The sequence below is a fragment of the Procambarus clarkii genome, chromosome 38 (genome assembly GCF_040958095.1).
Source record: "Procambarus clarkii isolate CNS0578487 chromosome 38, FALCON_Pclarkii_2.0, whole genome shotgun sequence".
Classification (NCBI taxonomy): Eukaryota; Metazoa; Arthropoda; class Malacostraca; order Decapoda; family Cambaridae; genus Procambarus; species Procambarus clarkii.
In genome coordinates this window covers 42,410,989-42,423,310 of record NC_091187.1, presented here as the reverse complement: position 1 = coordinate 42,423,310, position 12,322 = coordinate 42,410,989, and the positions used below count along the sequence as shown (strand labels likewise).

Sequence of the window (12,322 nt, the reverse complement as noted above, 5' to 3'; positions counted from 1 at the left end):
CACAGGATGGTGCATGCGGACGAAAGACCTTTAGAATGTGCTGAATGTGGCAAAAAATTTAGAAAACGTGAAGACATAATTCAGCACATGCTAGTGCATTCAGATGACATACCTCATGAATGTGCAAAGTGTGCGAAGAGATTCAGTCGTCCTAGTCAACTGAAGTCTCACATGCTAGTGCATTCAGATGACAAACCTCATGAATGTCCAGAGTGTGGGAAGAGGTTCAGTCGTCTTGGAGCTATGAAGCGTCACACGTTAGTGCATTCTGGTAACAAACTTCATGAGTGTCCAAAGTGTGGGAAGAAATTCAGTTGTCTTGGAGATATGAAGTCTCACATGCTAGTGCATACAGATGACAAACCTCATGAATGTCCAGAGTGTGGGAAGAGATACAGTCGTCTTGGATATATGAAGTCTCACATGCTAGTGCATTCAGGTGACAAACCTCATGAATGTCCAGAGTGTGGGAAGAGATTCAGTCGTCTTGGATATATGAAGTCTCACATGCTAGTGCATTCAGGTGATAAACCTCATGAATGTCCAGAGTGTGGGAAGAGATTCACTCATCGTGGAACTATGAAGACTCACATGTTAGTGCATTCAGGTGATAGACCTCACGAGTGTCCAGAGTGTGGGAAGAGATTCCGTCATCTTGCACATATGAAGACTCACAGGATGGTGCATGCGGACGAAAGACCTTTAGAATGTGCTGAATGTGGCAAAAAATTTAGAAAACGTGGAAATATAATTCAGCACATGTTAGTGCATTCAGATGACAAACCTCATGAATGTCCAGAGTGTGGGAAGAGATTCAGTCGTCTTGGAGATGTGAAGTCTCACATGCTAGTGCATTCAGATGACAAACCTCATGAATGTCCAGAGTGTGGGAAAAGATTCAGACTTTTTGGACATATGAAGAGACACCGGATGGTGCATGCGGATGAGAGACCTTTTCAATGTGCCGAGTGTGGCCAAAAATTTAGAAAACGTAGATCTATAATAGAGCACATGTTAGTGCATTCAGGAGACAAACCTCATGAGTGTCCAGAGTGTGGAAAGAGATTTAGTCAGAGTGGAAATATGAAGACTCACATGTTAGTGCATTCAGGTGACAAACCTCATGAGTGTCCAGAGTGTGGAAAGAGATTCCGTCAGCTTGGACATATGAAGAGGCATAAGATGATACATGCAGATAATAGGCTAAACACTTTGAGTATGGAAGATAATTAAGAGAATGTTGAAGGATAATGAGGCACATAATGGTATATTAACTTACCTTTAATCACAATGTCAGTTGGATGTTCTTCAGAGGTAATTATATTTCGTTTGTGAAAAACACTTCACCATGAAAGGTAAAAATCTGAAAATATTTTATTATGTTGTTCTTCTATGAAAGTTAGATGACCAAGCAAGAAATAGAGAAGCTGTCACTGGTGGAAAACTCAAAATTGCTTATAAGTATAGAAATATCTATTTAGTTTAGCAAAGATAAAACAAAGCTTTAAATGTTTTTCTTCATATTTATGTAAATAATAATGTGCTTTGTTTTTGCTCTGTGGAAATTTATATAAAATTTAATATACTCTGTAGGTAAATTTGGGACATTTATGTTGTAATATTATTTAGCATTGGAATTGGTGATGAAGACAGTCTGAGACGTACTTAAGATGGAATCATTTGATTGGTAGGGAAATGTATGTTAATCAAGGAATTTTCTCATCAGATTCATATGCAAACTGATGTCCATTCTTTATTTTTTTGCTTAGGCCTATTTATGAGTTCTACTCCTGATTATAAATATTTCACCAAAGAATTTATTGACGGCAGGCTGGTATTTATAACTGTCAGTGAAGTGGCTATGAAATTTAAATTTATATTACAGTACTCTAAAAATTTATATCACTCTAAATTTACCAGAAATTTATATTACTCTAGCCTAACTTTATCAGATATGCGATAATTGTCTGGGAATAATAATTTACCTGATTTACCCAAGGGCCACTAACCCTAGTGGCCTTGATGAGAACAGGAAGTCAGCGGCTTGTTGAAGTCCTCCCCCCCCCCCCCCCCCCCCTTCCCCTGTTCCCCTATTTGCTTGATGATCTTTTCCATGTATATTTTGAAATTCAGCACAGTTTTGGCAGGGGGGCAGTTCCATAGATCAAAGACACTGGGTGAAAAAGCTTGATTCGAAGTTATATTAGCCTGATTACCAATTATATATATATTTTTTTTTTGAGATATATACAAGAGTTGTTATATTAGCCTGATTGGCAATTATATTAGCCTGATTGAAAATTATATTAGCCTGACTGGCATAATCCTCTCCTGACAATTATATTATCCAAACTGGCAATTATATTAGGATGATTGTGAATTACATAAGCTGACTGGCAATTATATTAGCATGACTGTCAATTTATATCAAAGGGATATTTATTTATGTTTTGGTTATCTTGAGGTTATCTTGAGATGATTTCGGGGCTTTCAGTGTCCCCGCGGCCCGGTCCTCGACCAGGCCTCCACCCCCAGGAAGCAGCCCGAGACAGCTGACTAACACCCAGGTACCTATTTTACTGCTAGGTAACAGATAGTGGTGGTGCTCGTGGGTTCCATTACATCTATCAATGAAGAGTTTCAGATTAGGATTAGCATTTAGGAACAAGGTATTGTACATGTAAATTGCACAAGAGAATTTGTAGAGTGACTGTATATTTAACATGTTCAGGGATTTGAAGAGAGTTGCTGTGTGTTGTTTGAAGACAGTTTTATAGTTCTGATAGCAGAATTTTTTTTTTGATGATGGGCTTGAGGTAATTTGCAGTGGATGAATGAACCCCATGCATAGATACCATATGTTGAGATACCAACCCTAATTTGCAAAAAAAGCATCTAGATTTTTAGCTCCAGCCATTGCATTGCTCTACAACAAATCATTTGAACTCCAAATCTTTCCTGATATTCAAAAAAAAAAAAAAAGCCATACTAACCTTAGTCCATAAAAGTGGCAATCTAACTGAAGTCAACAATTATAGACATATATCAATTCTGCCAGTTATGTCTAAAATATTTTAAAGACTTAATCTACAAACAGCTTTACTCCTATTTAGCAAAACAAAATATACTTAGTTCTTGCCATAATTGCTACAGGCCCCAAAAAAGACCAATCATGCACCGATAAGTATGATTAACTAGATATATGCAGCTCTTGGAAAAAATGGGTACCCTGTTCATTTATTTGTTGAACTACATAATAAGACTTTTTGACACTGTTAACACATTAACCCTTAAGCTGAACAACGTGCCTGCAGGCCCACATCTGACTTGCGCAACGCGCCTCCGGGTATTCTTATTTTTCACGTTTCATTCAAAACTCCCGCGGCTACATAGAGTTCATATGTCTCTACCCTCATCTACTCCCACCCCAACCCACATGCCCTAAATGGTGTTGTTAATAATGAACTAAAAAAAGTACACTTATGGATGTCAACCAACAAACTAACACTTAACATAGAAAAGACCTACTACATCCTATTCGGAAGCAAATCTACAAATGCAATTCAACTTCAGATTGACAATGTAAACATTAGCAATAAAAATGATGGAAAGTTTCTTGGCATATTCCTAGACAAAAGACTCAACTTCAGTACCCACATACAACACATAACTAAGAAAGTCTCTAAAACAGTTGGTATACTCTCCAAAATCAGATATTATGTTCCTAACTCTGCTCTCATCTCTCTATATTATGCACTAATCTATCCCTATCTCAACTATGATATCTGTGCATGGGGTTCAACCACTGCAAACCACCTCAAGTCCATCATCACCCAGCAAAAATCTGCTATCAGAATAATATCAAATTCTGCTTTCAGACAACACACAGCCCCCTTGTTTAACTCCCTAAACATAATCTCACTCCACAAATTCTCTTGTGTCAACTACATTTACAAAACCCTGTTCTTAAATGCAAATCCTTGTCTGAAACTCTTCTTGGACAGATGTAATAGGACCCATTATCACCACACCAGAAATAAATATCTCTTTGATATCCCCAGAGTTAAACTTAATCTGTGTAAACACTCTATGCAAATAAAGGGACCCAGTTTATGGAACTCACTCCCTACTGAATTGAAAAGCTGTCCAACTTTTACATCATTCAAAATTAATACTAAAAAGTACCTAATTTCATCTTCATAGTTTTTCACTTTTTGCCTTAAAATTGCACTGTATCAATTGCTACCCAATCTCCCAACCTTTATGTTCCCAATTTGTACATCTTTACCATTGTGATCATTGCTGTTTTCTTATATGTGCTGCCAATCTGTTGTATGGTGTTTATAAATCTTGTTTATCTGTATCTTTTGCTACCCAGTCTCCCAATCTTTATGTACCCAATCTGAACATCTTTACCATTGTGATCATTGCTGTCTTATATGTGCTGTCAATCTGCTGTATGTTGTCTATTAACCTTGTTTAAATTACTAATCAAGCTGTCAATGTAATCAATCAGAGCTTTAATATAACAATATGCTTTAATATACCTACTTATCTCTCTCATCTCATTTTTCTCTTGTAATGTATTTTTATCATTTATCAATTCTGACTGAAATTACCTACTTAAAATTATCTGCTAGATTAAGGACCTGACCGAAACGCTGTGCATACTATTGGCTTTGCAAGAATGTAAATACTGTACTATCCAATGTATTCTCACAAACCCAATGTACCTTCTTGTATATATATAAATAAATAAATAAAATAAATAAATAAAATAAATAAATATCAGCTTCCTCAGAGCTCTTGTTATCAGACGCCATCTTTAAAAAAAATCGTGGTCCACATTCCCGGGTGTGGGAGCCTCAGTAGTGTGTGAGCAACCAAGGCTGGCGCTCACAGCATGAGCGCACAGCACTGCTGTTCAGCATGTGACCACAGCATCACCTAATAATGTCAAAATATATATACATATAACTTGTATTATTTAACCATGATAGTATTATAGAAGGGCCTGAGTGTGATAATGACTGGGTACAATGTTCAAATATCAGTGATTCAATGCTGTTCACGATGTTCACAGCGCTAGCCACAGCACCACAGCATTATTTCGTCCATCTAGGAATCTTCAAATGACTTCTTAGATTCCTTTTCAAAATAAACGTGTGGTCAATTATTCATTTACAGGACCAGGATTGTGATAATAGCAGGATTGTGGTTATAATTAGCATTGTGCATAGTATTGTGGAAAGAGGAATTTTGGTGAGGAGGGAGGGAGAGAATTGAGGTTGCCTCACTGTGTGTGGCTGCCACTCTTGGTTTGCTCACCATACTAGCTTAGTGGTTCACTATGGGGAACACATATGTACATAGGTATATACAGTGTGTGTGTATATATAGTGTAATAACAGCAACAGGAGTATGTTGAGAGGAGCTATTTTGGTGAGGTAGGTGACGTCGCAATCGTAGCATCGTCTGCTGTGTGATTTCTCATGCAGTGTATGGTGGCCATTGTACTGTTTGGACACAATACCGGCTTACTTGCGTAGTTCTGGTGAATAAAACATGTAGATAGGTATACATAACATATGTAAATAGTGTAATAAAAACAGTAAGATTATGGTGGGAGGAGGGGTGATGGCGAGTACGATGTTGGAGGAGAGAGGGAGGACTAGCTGGCTGGGTGTGGCTGCTCACACTCGCAGAGTTGTGTGTGTGTGTTGATGGTGAATGTATATACTGTGTGACAGTGTATAGTGTGTAAATAGATTGTATATATACATAAATTAGCATGATACCTGGTAAATACACAAGTGTCATGCACGTAACATAGTGTCTTCAGACAGTACGGATGTTTTACTGCCATAATATAGTATACATGTTCATTATACATAGGATTAGCATGTAAAAACAAATAAAATGTATTTGGAACTGTGCGCAAAAAATGAACAAAAATATATTCGCGGCAGCTCGCGTGTCCCGGGAGCGTACGTCACGGGCGAACAGGGAATGATGACGTCACGCGCCAACTTATGGACCCCATAGCAGCCAAAGTACATACAATGTCGATTTTTTTTTTACAATACCCATACTGAAGGAAGGGCTTTTGGCACTTTAAAAAAACAAAATAATTTTTTCCAGAGAATTTATTTCCTGCACACTGGGGGGGGTGTCATATTTGGAAGCCGAGCAGTTATGGGGTTAACCTTCTTAAATTACAACATTATGGAGTAAGAGGTCACTCACTCCAATACCTACAATCTTGCCTCATTGACAGGCTCTGGTATGTCTCTATGAATGATTGCAATTCTCCCACTCTAGCCATTAACACCGGAGTTCCACCGGGCAGTATTCTTCGCCCTCTCGTCTTTCTCATTTCCCCCTCCCTTTCCAGCCCATTGCCATTGTGACGGGGCTTGGTTGGCAGATGCTACCTTACTTTGAGGTTACCTTGAGATGTTTTCGAGACTTAGCGATCCCACGGCCCGGTCGTTGACCAGGCCTCATCGTTGCTGGACTGGTCAACCAGGCTGTTGGATGCGGTGGCTCGCAGCCTGATGTATGAGTCGCAGCCTGATTGATCAGGTATTCTTTGGAGGTGCTTATCCAGTTCTCTCTTGAACACTGTGAGGGGTCGGCCAGTTATGCCCCTCATGTGTAGTGGAAGCGTGTTGAACAGTCTCGGGCCTCTGATGTTGATAGAGTACTGTACCTGTTACCTAATACCTGGTACCTAGTATCTGGTACCTTATTAACTCCATGTAACCTACCTTACCCCTAAATGTCAACCCATGTCTTATTTTTTTTAAACAATGCTGTTTGTTGATCAACTTGTATATTGGCTATTTTCTACCATGTTCCCCCGTTTTTTATCTTTTATTTTTTTCTTTCAACACAAATTTTACTTTAAGCTCAATTACTATTAAGTTTTAGTCACAGTGTTTTTCCCCCACCTCACCTTGCCCAAAACGCTATGCGTACTATAGTTTTAGGTATTGTATGTACTAGCTCTGTCTATAAATACAACATTATGTTTGTAACTAATCTTCTATGTATGTACTTTTACCTGAATAAAAATTTGATTTGTTACACTGCTTTTCAGTGGGGGAATTCTCTACATCCTGCCGTGCCTTCTGGTCTCATGTGATGTTATTTCTGTGTGCAGGTTTGGGACCAGCCCCTCTATTTTCCACGTGTAAATTATTATGTATCTCTCCCGCCTGCGCTCAAGGGAGTACAGATTTAGGCTCTTTAGTCGGTCCCAGTAATTTAGATGTTTTACTGAGTGGATTCTAGCAGTAAAGGTTCTCTGCACGCTCTCTAGGTCAGCAATTTCTCCTGCTTTGAAAGGGGCTGTCATTGTGCTGCAGTATTCCACTCTTAGAGAGCACTAGCGTCTTGAAAATTTTCATCATCGGTATAGAAACTCTAATTTGAAAAGTCCTTGTTATTCAACCTGTCATTTTTCTTGCAGTTGTGATGGCTACTTTATTATGTACTTTAAAGGTAAGGTCTTCCAACATGAGTACACCCAAATCCTTTACATTGCTTTTTCGTTCTATGTTATGGTTTGGCTGCATTTTGTGTGGTTTCCGCTTTTATAATTTAATTTTTTCCATAGCGCAGGAGTTGGAACTTACCTTCATTAAATTCTATATGTAGTCCATTGAAAGACCTGATTTACGTGTGATTGGAGGTTTGCTGTGTTCTCTATGTTGTTTACTCTCATATAAATCTTAGTGTCATGTGCAAAGGATGATACAGTGCTATAGATTGTGTCCTTGTCTATGTCCGATATGAGGATGAGAAAAGTACTGAAGCAAGCACAGTACCCTGGGAGACTGAGCTTTTCACAGTTGATGGTCTGGATTAAATTTTGTTGACTATTTACACATTGGGTTCTGTTAGTCAGGAAATTGTAGATCCATCTGCCTAATTTGCCGGTAATTCCTTTTGCACCTATTTTGTGTGCAATAATACCATTGTCACATTTGTCGAAGGCTTTTGCGAAATCTTTGTAAATTACATCAGCGTTTTGCTTGTCTTCCATGCCATCTAAGGCCATTTCATAGTTGTCCAGCAATTGTGATAGGCAAGGGCATCCTGTTTTGAAACCATGTTGTCCAGGGTTATGGAGATGCTGTGATTCCATGTGTTTTGTGATCTTATTTCTTAGCACTCTCTCAAATTTTTTAAGTTGAGTGATATTAGTGCTATCGGTTTGTAATTTTTTTCCCTGTGCTTTATTTCCACCTTTATGGAGTGGTGCTATGTTTGCTGATTTTAGTATGTCAGGGATAATGCCAGTATCTAGGCTTTGCCTCCAAAGAATGTGAAGGGCCTGCAACAGTGGTTTTTTACAGTTCATGATGAATATGGAGTTCGAAGAATCAGGGCCTGTTGCTGAGTTCATAGGCATACTGTCTATGGCTTCTTCAAAATTCAGTGGGGATAGGATGACATAAGATATATGATTTAATTAATGTTGGCATCACATCCATGAAAAATTAATTTGGGTTTGGGTTGTCAATCTTTAGTGTGTGTAGTGGCTCGCTTCAAACAGTCGTATTGATTAATCAGTATTTTGCTCATTTCTTTGTTGTCATCTGTGAAAGTTCTATCTCTGTCGCAAGGGCCTGATATTAGATGTCGTTTTTGATGACAAGACACAGGGTGACTCGAAGCTGTGACTAGTATTTTTGTCTATATCCGAGATTAGAATGAGAAATAGCAGCAGTGCAAGGACTGTGCCCTGGGGGTTCAGAACTTTTCACTGCACTTGGGCTTGATCTTATTTGATTTACTGTCACACTCTGCATTCTGTTTGACAACGTTGAAAATCCAATGCCCCACTTTTCCCGTTATTCCCACTGATTTAATTTTATGGGCTATCACTCCCATTTTATGCGCTTTCACTCCATGGTCACATTTGTAGAATGCCTTTGCAAAGTCTGTGTACACAACATCTGCATTTTGCTTTTCTTCTAAGCCTTCTGTTATTTTGTCATAGTGGTTGAATAACTGTGACAAACAGGATCTCGCCTCAAATCCATGTTGTCCTGGGTTGTGTAGGTCATTATTTTCTATCAAACTAAAAGTTTGATTCTTAATTACTCTCTCATAATCTTTTATTATGTGTGAAGTTAGTGCAACTGGTCTATAATTTTTTGCCAAAGCTTTACTACCTTCCTTGTGCAGAGGAGCTATATATGCTGATTTAAGTGCTGCTGGTATCCCCCCCCCCCCTTGTATCTAGGCTCTTTTTCTATATTATATTGAGCTCTCATGCTACTGGTACTTAATATTCCTTTATGAATATTGAATTCCACGAGTCTGGTCCAGGGACTGAGTGCACGGGCACGTTGTCAATTTCTCTTTCAAAGTCTTACAAGTTCGTGTTAATACCTGTTATATTATCTGCCGCTTGGATGTCATTCATAAAGAAGCTGTCTGGATCTTCAGCTTTCATTTTGTTTATTCGGGTGCTAAACAGTCTCATACTGGCTTTTTATCTCTTGTATAGCTTTCCGTTTCAATTCTATTTAAAATAAAAAATCAAATGTTTATTCAGGTAAAGTACATACTGTACATACAAGGTGTGATACAAACATTAATGGATTTATAGATAGAGCTAGTTCATGCAATGCCTAAAGCCACTTTTACGCAAAGCGTTTCGGGCAGGAAAAACACTTAAGAATAAAACTTAATACTAAATAATTCAAATATAAATACAAATATTTATTCAGGTAAAGTACATACATACAAGGTAAGATACAAAAGTTGATGGATTTATAGATAGAGCTAGTACATACAATGCCTAAAGCCACTATTACGCAAAGCATTTCGGGCAGGAAAAAAAACTAAAGACTAAAACTTAATACTAAATAATTCAAATATAAATACAAATATTTATTCAGGTAAAGTACATACATACAAGGTAAGATACAAAAGTTGATGGATTTATAGATAGAGCTAGTACATACAATGCCTAAAGTCACTATTACGCAAAGCGTTTCGGGCAGGAAAAACACTTAAGAATAAAACTTAATACTAATTGAGATTAAAGTTTAAATTGTGTTGAGAAAAAAATAAGAAAATAATGGAAAAAGGGGAGGGGGGAATGGCAGAAAAAAAAAAAAAATACAATTTGGTCAACAAACAGCATTGTTTAAAATAGAAGACATGGGTTGACATTTTGGAGGGTGAGGTAGGTTACATTTAGTTAATTAGGTAGTACTTAGTTTTTATCTTTAACTGGTTGGGAGAGGTACAGTCTTTAACATAATTGGGAAGGTCATTCCACATTCGAGGTCCCTTGATTTGTAAAGCATTTCTAGTTTGACTAAGTCGTACTCTTGGAATATCAAATAGGTATTTGTTTCTGGTGTGGTGCTCGTGGGATCTGTGACAACCTTCTAGGAAGCTTTTAAGGTCAGGAGTGACATTAACGTTCAGCGTTTTATATATATAAAATACACATTTGAGGACGTGCAGTGACTTAATATCTAACATATTCAGAGATTACTTACACTTACACCACTTAGTCTCCGTGGTGTAGTGGTAAGACACTCGCCTGGCGTTCCGCGAGCGCTATGTCATAGGTTCGTATCCTGGCCAGGGAGGATTTACTGGGCGCAATTCCTTAACTGTAGCCTCTGTTTAACACAACAGTAAAATGTGTACTTGGATGAAAAAACGATTCGTCGCGGCAGGGGATCGTATTCCAGGGACCTGCCCGAAACGCTACGCGTACTAGTGGCTGTACAAGTATATAACAACTCTTGTATATATCTCAAAAAAAAAAAAAAAAAAAAAAAAAAAAAAAAAAAAAAAAAAAAAAAAAAAAAAAAAAAGATTTGAGTAAGGGTACCGAGTGATGTCTGGGACCAGAGTTAGATATTGTCCTAATAGCAGCTTTGTGTTGAGTAATTAGATGACGTAAATGATTTTGGGTAGTTGAACCCCAAGCACAAATACCATAGTTGAGATAACGATAGATGAGAGAATAATAGTGTTGTGGTGTTTGTGTGTTGCTGAGGAAGTCTTGGTTGTAGGGTTGATGTAAAGTCATGACTTGGTTACTGACTTTAATATTTAATATGATTACATGACTAGTAGCTACCAAGCTTGGCGGGCGTCCTGTACGCTCTTGTTTACCTTCCCTCTCTCTGGCGTCTGCTCCGCCACACATAGAAAATGGATGGTACCATTTTCTGTGAACATGACAAGTGTCACCAGGGCAGGGCGAGGTACATAATATCTGATCTTAGAAAGAATGACAACAGTTTTTTATTTTTTTTTTTATATATATTTAGAATGTGTCACTGAAAATTCAGCTTGTGGTCAATGAGAAGGCCAAGGAATTTGCCATCTACTTTGTTACAAATTTGGGTATTGTTTATCCTGAGATTTATTTGATCTGAGGATTTATTGCCAAACAAAATATAGAAAGTTTTGTCAATGTTGAGGGTGAGTTTGTTGGCAGTTAGCCAGTGATGGACTTTATTTAGCTCAGTATTCACTGTAACATTTAGAGCAAGGGGGTCAGGACTGGAGCAAATGAAAGTTGTGTCCTCAGCAAATAGAATTAGTTTGAGGTGTTGGGAGGCATTTGGAAGGTCATTAATGAAGATGAGAAAGAGGAGAGGGCCAAGTATGCTGCCCTGACGAACACCAGTGTTGATGGGTAGGGTGGGAGAAATTGAGTTATTCACAGAAACATACTGGAGCCTGTCAGTAAGGTAAGATTTGGGGTTTTGCAGGGAGTGACCTCTGACTCCTTATTGATTGTTACGACCCTGGGTTCTTCAGTGGAAACCAGAGGTCAAAATTTAACTAATTAAGCTACGTTAGAGTAGGAAATCGCAACCCGATGTGTCTTTGTTTGTATCTTCCCTGCCAGACGTAAGACTATTCTTGTTTCTCAAAGAGCATTTAAAGACTGAGCTGGGGGTTGATTATTATATAATAACATAGGCACCAACTATGCTTACTATTACTTTCTAATCAGTTGTAAAGTAAACCTGAGTAAACTTGGTATAGGGCTGTGGTACGATTAGTTGAGCAGTCTGCCGGCAGCTGTGGGGAAGGGGACTGAGACTCCATCTTTTTCTGAGCTGGCGTGGTGTGGACAGGAACCTCTTACCCTTCCTCTTCGTTTCCGTATTTCTGTGTCTTGTTCAAGATGAGTATATTGAGCACCGTATTATGCATGTCTGGCATACTCATGTCCTATGTGTTAGTAGTATACTTTATGTGTAGTAGGTGTTTTTAGGGTTTATATTACTAGTTATTCAAAAGGGGGTCCCATTGGAACCACGTG

General features: G+C 38.3%; 1 protein-coding gene across 1 annotated transcript; it reads left to right on the top strand.

Moving 5' to 3' along the window:
- Positions 1–256: 256 nt before the first annotated feature.
- LOC138372260 (zinc finger protein 98-like) lies at positions 257–1,397 on the top strand. Its single transcript, XM_069337540.1, has one exon. It carries the CDS (start codon positions 328–330, stop codon positions 1,231–1,233), a length of 906 nt encoding a protein of 301 aa, XP_069193641.1. The 5' UTR covers positions 257–327; the 3' UTR covers positions 1,234–1,397.
- Positions 1,398–12,322: the final 10,925 nt, after the last annotated feature.